The sequence below is a fragment of the Ylistrum balloti genome, unplaced genomic scaffold (assembly GCF_031769215.1).
Source record: "Ylistrum balloti isolate Yb309-2 unplaced genomic scaffold, AGI_CSIRO_Ybal_v1 Utg370452, whole genome shotgun sequence".
In the NCBI taxonomy this organism is placed as follows: Eukaryota; Metazoa; Mollusca; class Bivalvia; order Pectinida; family Pectinidae; genus Ylistrum; species Ylistrum balloti.
This window is the reverse complement of record NW_026782300.1, coordinates 370,086-385,128: the sequence shown is the minus strand read 5'-3', so window position 1 is coordinate 385,128 and position 15,043 is coordinate 370,086. Positions and strand designations below refer to the sequence as shown.

Here is a 15,043-nt window from a genome sequence, read left to right as displayed (position 1 = left end):
ATTTGTTCATGCTAAAGGCCCAATATCAGCATCCTGGACCTTTTTGTTATTGAGAAGTTCATATGAACAAACTTAGTAGCCCTTCATTCCATCATGCTACAGACCCATTATCAGCACCCTGGGCCATTTAGAAGAGATTGTTTTAACTTTTGAACATATTTGACACCTGTGACCTAGAAAGTTTGTTATTGTCAATAATATTAACACACTTTGTATCTGGCTACAGACCCATTTTTAGCACCCTGTGCTTTTTGGTTATTCAGAAGAATTCCTTGAAATATTTTAACTCCTTTGAGCACTCTGACCTTGAAAGAAAGTCATTTGAACAAACTTGGTAGCCTTTTACCCCAGCATGTTACTGGCACAATACCATGACTCTGGGCCTTTGAGCTATTGAGAAGAGGCTGAAAATGTAAATTGTTTATGATGCATGACAGATAATTCTGACAAAAGGTGATCGCAATAGGTCACCTTAGATTTTGTCTCAGGTGACTTAATAACATCATACAACACCAATACACTTGCGTAAAATAAGTTTAATAATTAAGATTCAACTTTCAAACACCGCCTTTATTTGTAGCATCTTCTATTCTGCACATACATATAATGATTTCAAACAAGCATGAAATTCACAGATTTTTATTAAGGATATATGTCATCATACCTCTTTTTGTTAAGAGTTATCTCCCCCGAGAAAGTTCTAGTTGACTCAAATTCAATCAAAACAATGAATTATATTCACTTTCAAAGTAAGTCTACTTTGGAAATTCAAATAGTCATTGAATATTAAAAATTCTCAGGAATTTTACTCACTGTGATAATAATTAATTTTCATTGTTTGTATGCAAAATGCAGCTTTCTCAATTGTCGATTTTTCTCTTCATTTCTCAAATAAAAAACACTGAATGCACTACACACTTTCATTCAGTTTGCAAATAGGTATCTCTTTCATACCAGCAAGAACTCAAAAAAAAAAAATCTATCAATGCATAATTAAATCATTCTGATAGACCTATGCCATGTAACAGCATACTAGCTTCTGTGAAATATCTTATTAGTGTGGTAAATACAGTCTGCTATCAGTTGTTACAAATCCATAGATCAATTCTTTTTAGTGTGGATGCAGTGAAAACTGGAATTTTAAACACAAAATTTTTCATATAGAGGTCATTTAGGCCTTTAGCAAGGTATTGGCTTTAATCAGCAGTTGGGTTTGTCAGAGATAAGTTAATGGACACAAGCTACATGGTTATTTTGTCTTCATGTCAACAGATTTTAGGCTAGACATAATCTGTGGTTATAGACTTGAACAATTCATTATTGGTGAAAAACTTTTTTAAAAAGGGGGAGATAACCCTATTAAAATTGACATGGAAGGCATTATATAACCAAAAGTGATATAAAGTATGTGTTAACAATAATCTTTGAGATTATACTCACCTGCACATTATCTACAAATTTTACAAACACAGAAATGTATTCACAATTTTAAAATATATAATATATTGTATTATAATCATCAACATTTTTTACACAAGTTACCTTGATATTTTCTTGGTCCATAAACTAACATACTGATAACGTGTTAGGTATACAGAGTGTTTCACATTTATCTTTTGAGATTATATTCCAAAAGACTTACTTCAAGAACATTTTAATTTTTGAATTGTACATCAAACAATAACAAATCAATATTAACAATTCAATATTTAATCAATACATGATAAACCAGTAGAATTTAAAGGGACATCACAGTAAAACATTCATTTTGTTATTGTTTGTACATGGTTATTATACTTCGTTTTCTGTTTCTATGCTATCCAAATATTCACAGTCAATTTCCAATGTCAAATATATTTGATATATATATGCAATAATAAACAAGAGGACCTAGGGCCTTAATGGTCACCTGAGTCACAAGGCTTCTTGTAACATGACATAGAAATGATTTTGTTCAAAACAGTGATATAATTTTAACTATATTGTACATATAATGCAAATGTAACTCCTGTATACATTAACTACTGTCCCATGCTAAGGCTTCTAACCAAGTTTAAATTAAAAGAAATTACACCCAATATTTGAATTTCACTATAAAAAAATCTTGCATCCAGAAATAGTAGAACATCTTTGAATTTCAGTCAATTTGACCCCTTTTGGCCCCACCCATCAGCCCCCTGGGGGTCGGTCAAAATTGATATGTGCATCTTTTCAAACTGTCAGCTTAAACTAATAATTCTAACCAGGTTTGAATTATTTCCAATAGAAAATAAATAATGTTCAGACATGTAATTTTCCTATATACACTACAATGGAGTTTACCCCCTCCACTGGGCCAAATGCAAGACCCTGGGGTCCTGAAATTTACTATTTTGGTAAAGCATTTGAAGACTTTTCCATCCATTCTGATTCTAAAATACCTGGGATTTGAGAAGAAGATTTCTGAAGTTTAAATCAATTTTCCCTTTTTGGCCCTGGGGTTGGTGACCAAATAATTTACAATTTTGATATGCCTTTAGTCATGTAAGGTTTTTCGTAAAAAAAAAACCCCATTGAAATCTGCTCAAGAGTTTTCCATAAAAAGTCAAAAATATTAAAGGTTTACAATGCACGACACCAGACAAAAAGGGATCACAATAGGTGTCTCAGGTGATAACTTATTAAAAAAAAATTTGTTTAATTGTTTAACTGTGATGTCACCTTAATGTCAGGATTGATTAGGTATGACAAAGTGCCTGTCTGTCCTTCAAGAGATGGACTAGACAGCAAGACATTTCATGGCATTAGTAGTGTTTGGTTAATAAATTGTGTTAAAATCTAAACTGTTTTGAATAAATGTAAAGCATTGGATTGATGTCATGTATGTGCATCACTCAGCATATATAAATTAATATTGTCATATGCTTACATAATGGATAAGGAAACTTTAAAATAATGTGAAAAATTTAGGTCAGAACCAATTTAGACTTTTCAGAGGTTTTAATCCCTAGTTCTATGAAATCAATTACAACATAGCTAACATTTTGTATCATATGTCACATACCATACTTGGATAAATCCTATAAAGAAACTGCAAACAGATATTTCTTCCAGACAATATATAAATTCATAAAGTAAATATTTGGAAGTTCATGAAGAAGTATGCATGTCAAATCAATAAAGTATACAGTGGCTACTTGGACAAGATCTCATGATGTAACATTTCACACTGAAATGACTCCTCAGTTTTAAACCATCCGTCAATATATAGAACATTTTCAACAACAGCTCTTTAGTGTAGATAAGGTTAAAGAAAATTGTAATTGTAAAGCACTGACTCACCGGGTACATAATTGAACAGAACTGCCTGGCATTGAAGTCGTGTATATTTTGCATATCCACAAGAAAAAGAATATTACAGCAATTATTGCCAAGAATTAAGCTTAAGTATAAGACATTCAATTATAATTTCTTTGTGGAAAGTTGAAAAAAAATTCTCTGAATTTAAAAGAACAAAATTTGAAGTGTTTTTCACATCAATACATACCATCATTTCAGTACATTCTCCACACATCAGTATTAATATAGATGTACACAATCAAACATAGATACAAATGTATTTTTAACCAAGGAAAGCACCATCTGTACATTCATATAAATTATCATTGGTAACCAATGGTAATACTTACCACTCCACCAAACATAATAGAGTTGGATACAGGTTAGTATGGTCAGCCCTGTAATAGGGTTGTCAGATCTGTAATCTACATTATATCATACATAAACATCACAACTTATTCAGTTGTGTCAAGTTTTAAAGTAATAACTTGAAAATGAAGAAAATCAATGGTGATTAGGTTTCAAGCTATAGATGTATTTAAAACATTTCTAAACATTAGCTGTGTTTTTGAAATGATTGATACATAAACATGTACATAGAATTTAAATATATATATATATATATATATTTGAACCTCGTTATCTCAAAATCAGCGCCACTGTAGGAAACTTCGACTTATCCAAGTATTTGAATAAAGTAAGTTGGAATGTTTAGTACAAAGAAATAAATAACATTACCCCAGCCAGAGAAAAGAGAGAATTTACTGAAGTTTGAAGTATTAAATACACTCGCCAATGACCAAATCAAATAAATAGGAAATATTTACAATAAAAACAGATGCACATTAACTGTGGAGACCCAATAACTTTGTGGTTAATGTATACAACATATGTAAGTCATAGCATATTGACAGTAAAGCTTAACTGAACTTCAGAAATTTTACAGAATTGAACATATGTAATATAGAAATGTTCTAACCTATTCCAGGATGCTTTCATCCAGAGGATACCTCTTCTTTTCATGGATTATTTCCATTGACCCCTTTCACAGTACCGTAAATGTTTAACATTTTGTGTCATGAAGAACTTGGTGTCATACTAGACGTCGAGGCATGGCATAAAGTCAACAGTTTTGAACAAGCAATTGACATGGCTGGCATGACACTATTTAAGTTATTTTGGATTTTTTTTAATCCCAATTTCATGAATGTATAAGTTACCACATACACACAGTAAAATGATGGTAAATGCATTGTAAATGATCATGGTCCTAAACTTTGGCTCAAGGTCCCCTTGTCTGTACCAATAAATCTGCAACATAACAAATCAGTGCTTTTAATAATAACAGATAAAGAAATTAAGTAAACTGAATAAGGCAAAACCTTCAATATCATCACTGCAGAATCAGATATATTAGTTGGCCTTAATTTTCATTGTATGTCAAAAAATAACAATTTCATGGGCAATTCATGATTAATACCGTTCAATAAATTTATTTACACTTAATTTGAAAGTTTGTGGACATATGAATTTCTTGTTAAGGGTAACCATGAAATGATGGAAAATAAAACCACCATGAAAATTAATTATTTCACACATTCTAAGCAACAGAAGTCGTTTGAATATTTTGACAACTTTGAATCCTTAGATGTTGAATATGGGTCAAAGTCATTTTTTCACAAAATATCGTAGTCATACTTAATCTTAGGAACCTATTAGGCAATAACAACTGTTGGCCTCTTGGTTCATCATAAAATATTTTTCTGATAGAGTGTTTTAACACCTTGGTGACTTTTGCTACCACAAAGCAAATATCATGGACATACACTGAATAATTCTTTAAAACAGATCTACTGAAAGAGAGTCTGAAGTGAATTGAACGAAAGGCATTCTAAAAACAACAAGAGGTCCAGAGGGCCTGTATTGCTCATCTGAAAATTTAAGTCAATAATGCAAAACTTTACATTTCTTTACAAGGAAACCATTTCCCCCAATGGTCCTCACCCCACAGATACAGCTTCAAATTCCTTAGGGACATGGGCAAAGATCACTTGATAATCTCTTGATGTCCAGCAATGCTATCAAGTTATGGGATGGTAATCTCAATGGTTTCAAAGATATAATCTGTCCTGGAGTGGGACCAGACCCCAGGACAAATTATCAGTTATAATTGTGTCTATCTCTTGATGATCAGCAATGCTATAGTTATTCAGTGATGATCACAACTGTTTCAAAGAGCCAAAGATCCAAATGAATTGTTGATGGTACAATGCAATTATATGAAAATGAACTAAATCTTCTTGAGGGTTAGATTTTCCCTGCTGGGCCTCACCCAACTGGCCCAAGGGGGTCTAAACCCACACTTTACACAAAACTGATTTCCCTTCACCCATGCATGCTTCAGACCAATTATAGACAATATCCTACCATTCTGTAAGAAGAATATACATTTTTTAGAAATTCATAGATTTTCCATGTTGGGCGCCGCCCCTCTAACCCCAGCGACAAAGACCTATCATTTATAAAAAAAAACTGATTTCCTTTCCTCTAAGTATGCTTCAGACCAATTTTAGAAAATATCCTGCAATTCCTGAAGAACAAGATAGATTTCAACAAAATTGATATATTTTTCCTATTGGGCCCTGCCCCTCTGGTCCCAGGGAGCCAAGACCTAAGGTTTATACAAAACTGATTTTTCTTCTTCAAAGCATGCTTCAGACCAAATTTGGACAATATCCTGGAATTCCTAAAGAACAAGATAGAGATTTTAAAGAAATTGATTGATTTTCCCTAATGAGCCCCACTCCTCAAGCCCTGATGAGTGAGGGCAGAGACCCATCATTTGCACAAAATTGGTTCCCCTTTCTCCAAGGTTGCTTCAGACCAAATTTGAGTAAAATCTGCTCAGTCCTTCACGAATGGTTGCAATATATAGTAACAGTTGACAGACGACAGACACATTGGTATCCCTATAGCTCACTTGGCCTTTCAGGCCAGGTTTGCTAAAAATCAGAATTATAATTGATCAATGAAAATGGTATGTTCAAATCAAAGGTAAATACCAGAAGTAAATGTGAAGCACAGATCAAAACTATAATAACAGCAAAGAAGACATTGGTTCCACCAGGTGGCCAGTTTGGAAAGACGAAAGCACTAATCAAAGTCACCTGAAATGATAAAAAAAAATGTCTTAAACACAAATTTTGGTTAGAAGTACAACAAGCACTGTGTGTATCATAATCATGTTCGAGACATGACATTCTTCAAAGAAAAGGTAAAAAAGAAAACAATTGTAATTGAAAGTTTTTGTACCTCAGCCTTGAATTTTAACTGTATAGTTTAACCTCTGTAAATAGACATTTACTTGTTTCTCTTGGACTTAATTACAAGGTACATAGTTGTTTATATTGGACAGTGACCTGAATTATTCAGACATTCTCTCTACTCCTTTTTACATTGGTACAGAGTTTATTGAATACATACTCCTATAACAAAGCTTATCAAATTCTGCTAAAACAATACACTCGCATTCTGGACCCCTCAGTATACAAAGTGAAGATTTATACTGATTTTAACATAGCAATGCAATATATATTTATTACAATCTGACAATACAATTTCATTATTAATGTGTAATAATGTCATATGGTCATTTTTAAGAGCACAGATCGATTTAAGATATTTTAGTGCTGTAAATGTTTGTGAAAATACATGAAAATCCTTGAATAAGTGAGGTTGGTTGGAAACAGACAAAACATTCTAAAAATGGTAACAGTGACCTTGACCCAAGAACCATGAAATTCAAAATGTCTCAGAGAATTTTAAGTTGTTTGTAAGTGTGGGATCAAAATCCCATGAGCAATGATGATCTTGATATACTCATACTTCATAAGAATATTTCTAAAGGAATCAAACCACTAGAGTGCTGACAATGATTTAAAATATAGTAACCCGGATTTAAACTTGATGCAACAACCCTGAAACACGAACTTGTCCAAGATGTTATGGTCATTTGTTGATATGTGACGTTTGGTCAAAATCCCATAAAAAATAAAGCTGCTAAATGCTGACAACAATTTTCTATATATAGTAATATTTATCTTGACCTTAACCCAACCACCCTGAAGCTTACGTTTGTTCAAGATATTATGACAATTCATAAGTGTGTAAAGTATGAGGAATATCCCTCGAGGAATGAAACTGCTGGAGCAATGACAAATGTTGGTAATACATACATGTATGTATATATTTACTCAGATTTACAGACAGACAGGAGAGCTATAGTTCCCCCAGTGTCACTGGTAGGGGACTAATGCCAAAATAATCAGACAAATTTTTCAGGAATATCCTAGACTTGAAAGAATTACCCATAAGAAATCTACACATTAACATTACACCAAGGTCTACAGGAAATATATATCAACATTCTAACGTTATGGCTCTAAGTTCCATTACATAATTTGTGAATCAGGATTTATACTTACAGCAACTATAATACTGGTAAATACCGCAACCACAAGGTTCAGCATCCGATCCTATATATGAAGAAATAAGATTTTATTACTGCAATGAAATAACTAAACAATGTGTACATATTGTGCTTAACTTTCTCTGATAAAATAATGAAAATTATCAGCGTTAAAGCATAATATCCAAGCTCAGTCTCGTTGAACTAATTTACTACTCCTGTATGAAGTATAAACCATTTTTTTTACTGGATTTGATTGAAGTAGGTGAAATAGATGATATGGTCCAACCAGGACTTATTCTAGTCGTGGATATTTGGGTTTCTATCAACATTTATAATGGTGTGGCTATTATAATGAAACATATATTTCTGATGAGATTTATTCCTGAGAATTCTACTCTGAAAAAGGTCCACTTAACTTAGCTGAACAAGGCTATAAGTAATGTCAATGCTGATTAAGATTGCCCCTTTTCAAAGAATACTGGCCCACACTTATATTCTATGTGTGTGACTGCATGTTTTAAAGGCACTGTTGGACATACTGCTCTTTAATATATCATAGATATAATATCTTGTTGCAGTGTATATCCAGTTTTGGTTTGTGGTGTTAATTAAGCAGATTATGAAATTGCTGTTAATCTTTATCATGGATATTCGATACAACAGTGATAATACATCAATTACAGAATCAACTCTGATTAGATTGGGTACTTGTTGAATGTCCAACCTCAGTACATGTGTCAATTGTTTGGTTTTTTTTTTTTACATACCCGTGGCTGCGGATCGCCAAACAGTGGGCGGGCCGCTGGATCATCATACGTGTTACTCATATTGTTGGATCCGTTTGAAATGGAATGTTTTTCTCCTACTTTTCAAGTCTGTCAAAAATCGCCTGTCATGTTTGGATTTTATGGTTTTGTACCATAATCGGATGTAAAGTCACATGTTGTCATCTTCCATTTAACTTGCTAAGTCAAGTGTAGCTCCGCTTTATTGAATTTCGAAAGTGTCTCCGGTGTACTAAACAAATACCTGTTCAAAAAATAAATCCAGCGCGTGATCACAGCTCATATCATAGAAGACATGGAATACTCGCACATATTCCTCGCCGCAGCTAACAAATTTCAAAGTTTGTTTGAATGTTGGTAAAAAAAAAACTTAATAAAACATGTTTGACATCAAAACAAAAGTTACTAAGGCAGTTAGTATTGCCTTCGTCCTGTTTTCTCTGACTGCCAGCGTTCATGTGACTTCCTGTATTAATTCAAAGCGAGGCTGTTTGTCCGTTCTATTTTTAGACCTTACACTTTCGTTTTGGATTTCTCAGCATCTCTGAAATCCCGTCATCGGTATCTATAAGTCAATAAGGATTTCATGTAACATAAAGATATGGTGGCCACCACAGTGGCACATATACACATTATCCAGACATGTATGTAATATATAATATAGGCTCTAGAAAAGAAACGAGACCTAATGGTGGCTTCTTAAGCGTTAACATTTGTGCTTGTTCACTGCGCCGTGAGCTCATCAAAATCTTCTCACCTCACAGTTGCTATTTACCTTTACCCTATCTATTTCGAATATTTTTGCTGTAGATTTACAAAGGGGTATATAGACAGTCTCCTATCCCTCTAATAGAATGAGGGTACGTAATTTTGTACACTTTTGGTATGTATTTATATGCGTTTCTATCATATTTATTTTGAAACGATAAATGTTATCCGAGATGGTTAGATTTACAAACACTCAGTAGAATGATAGTACGTAGCTTGGTATACGCACGCATATCACTGCACTTGGTTATAGGTACAAACATTCCGTATTATGAAAATACGTAACCTGGTATACGCCCACACATTACTGCGCATGATTAGATGTACAGACGCTCCGTATGACGGAAGTACGTAACCTGGTATACGCATGCATGGGATGACTTTTCCAATTGATGTCCAACCCGATAGTCAAAGTCTCTAATTGTTGTTGCCTGTATAACCGCATCTGGGAGGCTGCCCAAGATCAATGTCAATCCTGAATCTAAAGGAATGTATGATGTCTGTGTGGCAATCTCTTTTTTTTGCATCATATTGTGAAAATTGTTCGTTTTTTTGTAGACAATAGTTGTATCTCCTCTGAATCATCTGAAGTCACTGTCGGAATAATTACCCATAATTGCCTTCATGATGGTCCTTCGATGAACTCTCATTACTGCCAGTTTCAACGTCTTTTACTTTATAAAAAAAACTTCCTTAAAGTATCCCTTTATATACTTCCTGGTTCCATTAATACAACAAACATTTGAATGTACGCAATTAACGGCTTAACTACTTTTACTAGAACTCTGTAGTCTGCGATTTATAACCTTGTCAAACGCCATTTATGAACTCCACATGCAACTGACGTCGATTTCATCTCCGTAATATACATTGTAGAATATCTGCAGTCCATTCCCCAAGCACCACCAAGAGCTGAAGTACAGTTGACCATTTGACAATAGATCCTGATTTTTTTTTACTGAAAATGATTATTAATGCCCATTTGGTATATGATGGAATTTCCTGTTATTTTTTAATATTTCTTTCTAACTACTAGTCTTGTAAAAACGTTCTGATCGCTGGTTACCTGGTTCCGATTTCGATTATTTCTTTAAAAACTTGTGACATTTACTTTCAACAAGCCAGGTAGGTTTGGACTGAGCGTAGTCTGATGGTCTTCCCAGTGTATTTAAGTGTACAGGACCACATTACAATTGACAATATGTAGAAATTATGTCAAATCCTGTATATAACCATGAAATTTACAGAATCGTTAATGTAAAACTATGTGAAGTTAACGTCATAAAGTAGCAATCAAGTGGAAATACATATGTAATTTATAACTTATAACGATCTTTATACCGTGATAGTTTTAATTACTAGTTTTTTTCCCATTAATTTCATCTGTTTTTCAATATATCCTTATTGTAATAGGTACGAGAAACAGTCTTACAGTTCCTGACTAAGGCTAATCTGCTAATTAATCACGTGTTGTACATATTAAATGAAACGGTGTTATAATTGTTCCTTGATCGTCTGATGTAGATTTACGTCAATGTTCCGGTTATAACCAAGCATAGCCATAGGAATATAGAATATATAGAATATTGTTTATTTTTTGACGAATGAAATCTAAATTTGCATCGAGCGGGACTGAAACTTTGATATTTGCACACCCGTAAAAATATCAGTCTAAACCCCTCGAGATGAAATACAAGCTGTATAACATTTTCACACCTTTCGTTGATGCCACTTTGAATTTTTTGCTGTTTTGTGTATACACATGTACAACATGTTCTCCACCAAATAACATCATTTCACATCTATGTCTCATTATAATTTGACATTAAGCACTTGCCAGTAGATACAACACATAAAACACGCCAATGACTGATTAAGATTGAACAGTACTAATACATAAATCATAGCAAAAACATCTTACCATTTCACGTGCGTATTTTTTCACTGTTTTTACCAGAGTTGGAACGTCGTTTCTGAAGTCTGCAATGCACCTTGGGAGAATTGATATTCACAGGAAATGGTATTATCTTATTGGTCTAAAACGAGCGAAAATAACAGGCCAAAACTTTTATTTTCATTCAGTGAAAATATCACTTCTATTTTCATCGTAAAACATTATGTTTTACTGTTATTACAAACAAGGATATGCACTGTATAATGTAAGCTTTGGACATTTCAAAAGGCTCGTTATACCATGTATCTTAGTTTTACTACTGAGTGAAGAAATATAAGTAAAGACCCCAAAGTTAATGCTATTTGGCGTTCTGATATGGAGTGCTATCACATTTGTTTAAATACATGACCTTTATCAATTTCCAAGGTCTCAGGATCATATGCCCTCTATCAAGACGACAAGCTATCAAAATTGTTGGCCTTATCATATTTATCCTGTGGTATATTGGGATGAATGGTATTTGAGTTTGGTGAAGTAAATAACCGTGCATCTTACAACGTTTTCTTCTGTAGGCCTACTATCAAAAGACCATGATATTTGACAAATGTCAACTCCTGAAATTTTGATAAGACTTGAAACTTGAAATGAACGGTCTTGACCCACTTCCGCTGTGAAACAGATCTAAAGCATTAAAATCTTCAAACATCTCAGACAGTACACTCAAGGTCGTCAAGCACCATATTTGGATTAAGCGCAGTCAAGTTTGTTGGAGTGATTGACAATCTTTATTTAAAAGTAAGATAAAACTGCCAAGCTGCTTTACTGGTTTGAATAAAAGATGACCATCTGTGAGCCATGTTTAGATCTCCTGGTCCAAAGGAGCATGTTTTTTTGTTGTGGTCCTGCTAATTTGTCACGTGCCCTGCAATGTCCTCTGTCCATCACTACCCTCCGATAGTCATCTGTCCTATATCGTCTTCGTCCGTGCATTTTCCTTGGTCCAGCATTACCTTTTTGCTTGCCCCGTCAAGCATAGTCCGGAATTGTTTTTTGTTTGTCTTCTGTCCACCCTTTTCCACTTTGCCTTGTCAAGCACTGTCCTCTCTTTGCCATGACCAGCATTGCCCTCCGCCCAATATTATCCTATCCTATCATATCCAGCTTTTTCCTTTTTGCCCCCTAAAGCATTGCTCTTTGCCCAGATTGCCATCTGTCCATAAGTGCTCTTTGTTTGCCCTATCAAACTTGCCCTTTATTTAAGCTGTCAAGATTTGCTGTTTGTCCAGCTTTTTCTTCTTTGCCCTGTCAACCATCACCCTTTTACAAGCATTTCCTTTTGTCCATCAAGGACCTATGATAATCATAGCCCTCTACAGTATTGCTCTTTGTTTGCCCTGTTCAGTTTTATCTTCCGTCAAGATTTTAGGTCATCTGAGATTAAGTCTATTGCGATCACCTTCATCCGGCATCGTGCGTACGTAAACAATTAAAAAAAACCCGTGATCCGATTTCCATGAAATTTTGCAGAAACTTTCCCTGACCTATAATTGAACCACAATTGTGAATGGTGCAGTCCCCACTCCACAGGGGCCTGAGGGGCGGGGCCAAAAGGAGTCAAATTGATTTAAATTTGAAAATGTTCTTCTCATCACCCAGGTATGGTAAAATCAAATACTATTCATAGATGAAAACATCATAAGGTGCTTTTCCAAAATTGTTAATTTCATGGCCCCAGGGTCTCACATTTCCCCGTGGATGGGGGTAAAGTTTACTACAGTTTATAAAGGAAAATTAGATTTTTAGCATTATTTGTTTCCATTGAAAATATTTCAAACTTGTTTAGAATTATGAGTGAAGGATGACAGCTTGATGGTATGCCCATTTTGATAATGACTGCCCACCAGGGGCTGATGGATGAAACCAAAAGGGGTCAAATTGACTTTAATTTCAAAAATCTTATTCTCAACATTCAGATATGGTAAAATTAAATGCTCTGTATTAATGGAAGCATCCTAAGGTGCTTTAATTACCCAAATGAGTCTCACATTTGTTTCTGGGAAGGAAAGTTTTATAGAATTTACTTTAATTTTCATAGAAAAAATGCATTTTGAACATAATGTTGGTTATTTCCCACTGGAAATAACTTTGTAAGAATCATTAGTATACATCACTGTTTCGATGGTATGCATGTACTAACACTGGCTTACTATATTCCGTATCACAATTTCTGTTTCTTGACACTTGATAACTATCCTTTAACCTTTACATTCAATATTACTTATCTCAGATGACTATCAAGGCCACAAGGCCATTTGTGTCTCTTTGCATTGCCCTTTGTCCAGCATTGCTTTCTGTCAAGCATTGCCATTTGTCCAGCAATGCCTTCTGTTCAGCATTGTCCTGTGTTTGCCATGCCAAACATTTCCCTCTGTTCAGCATTGTCTTGTGTTTGACATGCCAAACATTTCCCTCAGTTCAGCATTGTCCTGTGTTTGACATGCCAAACATTTCCCTCTGTTAAGCCTTGTCCTGTGTTTGACATGCCAAACATTTCTCTCTGTTCAGCATTGTCCTGTGTTTGACATGCCAAACATTTCCCTCTGTTAAGCCTTGTCCTGTGTTTGACATGCCAAACATTTCTCTCTGTTCAGCATTGTCCTGTGTTTGACATGCCAAACATTTCTCTCTGTTCAGCATTGTCCTGTGTTTGACATGCCACATATTTCCCTCTGTTAAGCCTTGTCCTGTGTTTGTCATGCCAAACATTTCCTTCTGTTCAGCATTGTCCTGTGTTTGTCATTCCAAACATTTCCCTCTGTTAAGCCTTGTCCTGTATTTGACATGACAAACATTTCCCTCTGTTCAGCATTGTTCTGTGATTGACATGCCAAACATTTCCCTCTGTTAAGCCTTGTCCTGTGTTTGACATGCCAAACATTTCCCTCTGTTCAGCATTGTCCTGTGATTGACATGCCAAACATTTCTCTCTGTTCAGCATTGTCCTGTTTGACATGCCAAACATTTCTCTCTGTTCAGCATTGTCCTGTTTGACATGCCAAACATTTCTCTCTGTTCAGCATTGTCCTGTGTTTGACATGCCAAACATTTCTCTCTGTTCAGCATTGTCCTGTTTGACATGCCAAACATTTCTCTCTGTTCAGCATTGTCCTGTGTTTGACATGCCAAACATTTCTCTCTGTTCAGCATTGTCCTGTGTTTGACATGCCAAACATTTCTCTCTGTTCAGCATTGTCCTGTGTTTGACATGCCAAACATTTCTCTCTGTTCAGCATTGTCCTGTGTTTGACATGCCAAACATTTCTCTCTGTTCAGCATTGTCCTGTGTTTGACATGCCAAACATTTCTCTCTGTTCAGCATTGTCCTGTGTTTGTGCCAAACATTTCTCTCTGTTCAGCATTGTCCTGTGTTTGACATGCCAAACATTTCTCTCTGTTCAGCATTGTCCTGTGTTTGACATGCCAAACATTTCTCTCTGTTCAGCATTGTCCTGTGTTTGACATGCCAAACATTTCTCTCTGTTCAGCATTGTCCTGTGTTTGACATGCCAAACATTTCTCTCTGTTCAGCATTGTCCTGTGTTTGACATGCCAAACATTTCTCTCTGTTCAGCATTGTCCTGTGTTTGACATGCCAAACATTTCTCTCTGTTCAGCATTGTCCTGTGTTTGACATGCCAAACATTTCTCTCTGTTCAGCATTGTCCTGTGTTTGACATGCCAAACATTTCTCTCTGTTCAGCATTGTCCTGTTTGACATGCCAAACATTTCTCTCTGTTCAGCATTGT

General features: G+C 34.9%; 1 protein-coding gene across 2 annotated transcripts; it reads right to left on the bottom strand.

Annotated features, from left to right (window-relative positions):
• Positions 1-518: 518 nt before the first annotated feature.
• Positions 519-8,987, bottom strand: LOC132555091 (transmembrane protein 243-like). Of its 2 annotated transcripts, XR_009554412.1 has the most exons (5): positions 8,557-8,987; positions 7,803-7,853; positions 6,381-6,485; positions 4,298-4,629; positions 519-3,716 (listed from the first exon to the last, which is right to left on the bottom strand). XR_009554412.1 is itself a non-coding variant. In XM_060219431.1 (4 exons), the coding sequence occupies exons 1-4, from the start codon at positions 8,614-8,616 to the stop codon at positions 4,492-4,494; spliced, it is 354 nt and encodes a 117-aa protein (XP_060075414.1). In that variant the 5' UTR covers positions 8,617-8,987; the 3' UTR covers positions 519-4,491. The 2 variants fall into 2 exon arrangements, 1 of the variants encoding a protein (XP_060075414.1); XM_060219431.1 differs by having other exon boundaries at positions 519-4,629.
• Between the last annotated feature and the right edge of the window lie 6,056 nt (positions 8,988-15,043).

Excerpts from the sequence above, each read along its gene's own strand:
- LOC132555091 (XM_060219431.1), bottom strand. The coding sequence starts at position 8,616 with ATGAGTAACACGTATGATGATCCAGCGGCCCGCCCACTGTTTGGCGAT. Across the intron at positions 6,486-7,802 it reads TTACCAGTATTATAGTTGCT|GTGACTTTGATTAGTGCTTT; the intron begins GTAAGTATAAAT and ends TTATCATTTCAG. Across the intron at positions 4,630-6,380 it reads GTGCTTCACATTTACTTCTG|ATTTATTGGTACAGACAAGG; the intron begins GTATTTACCTTT and ends GTTATGTTGCAG.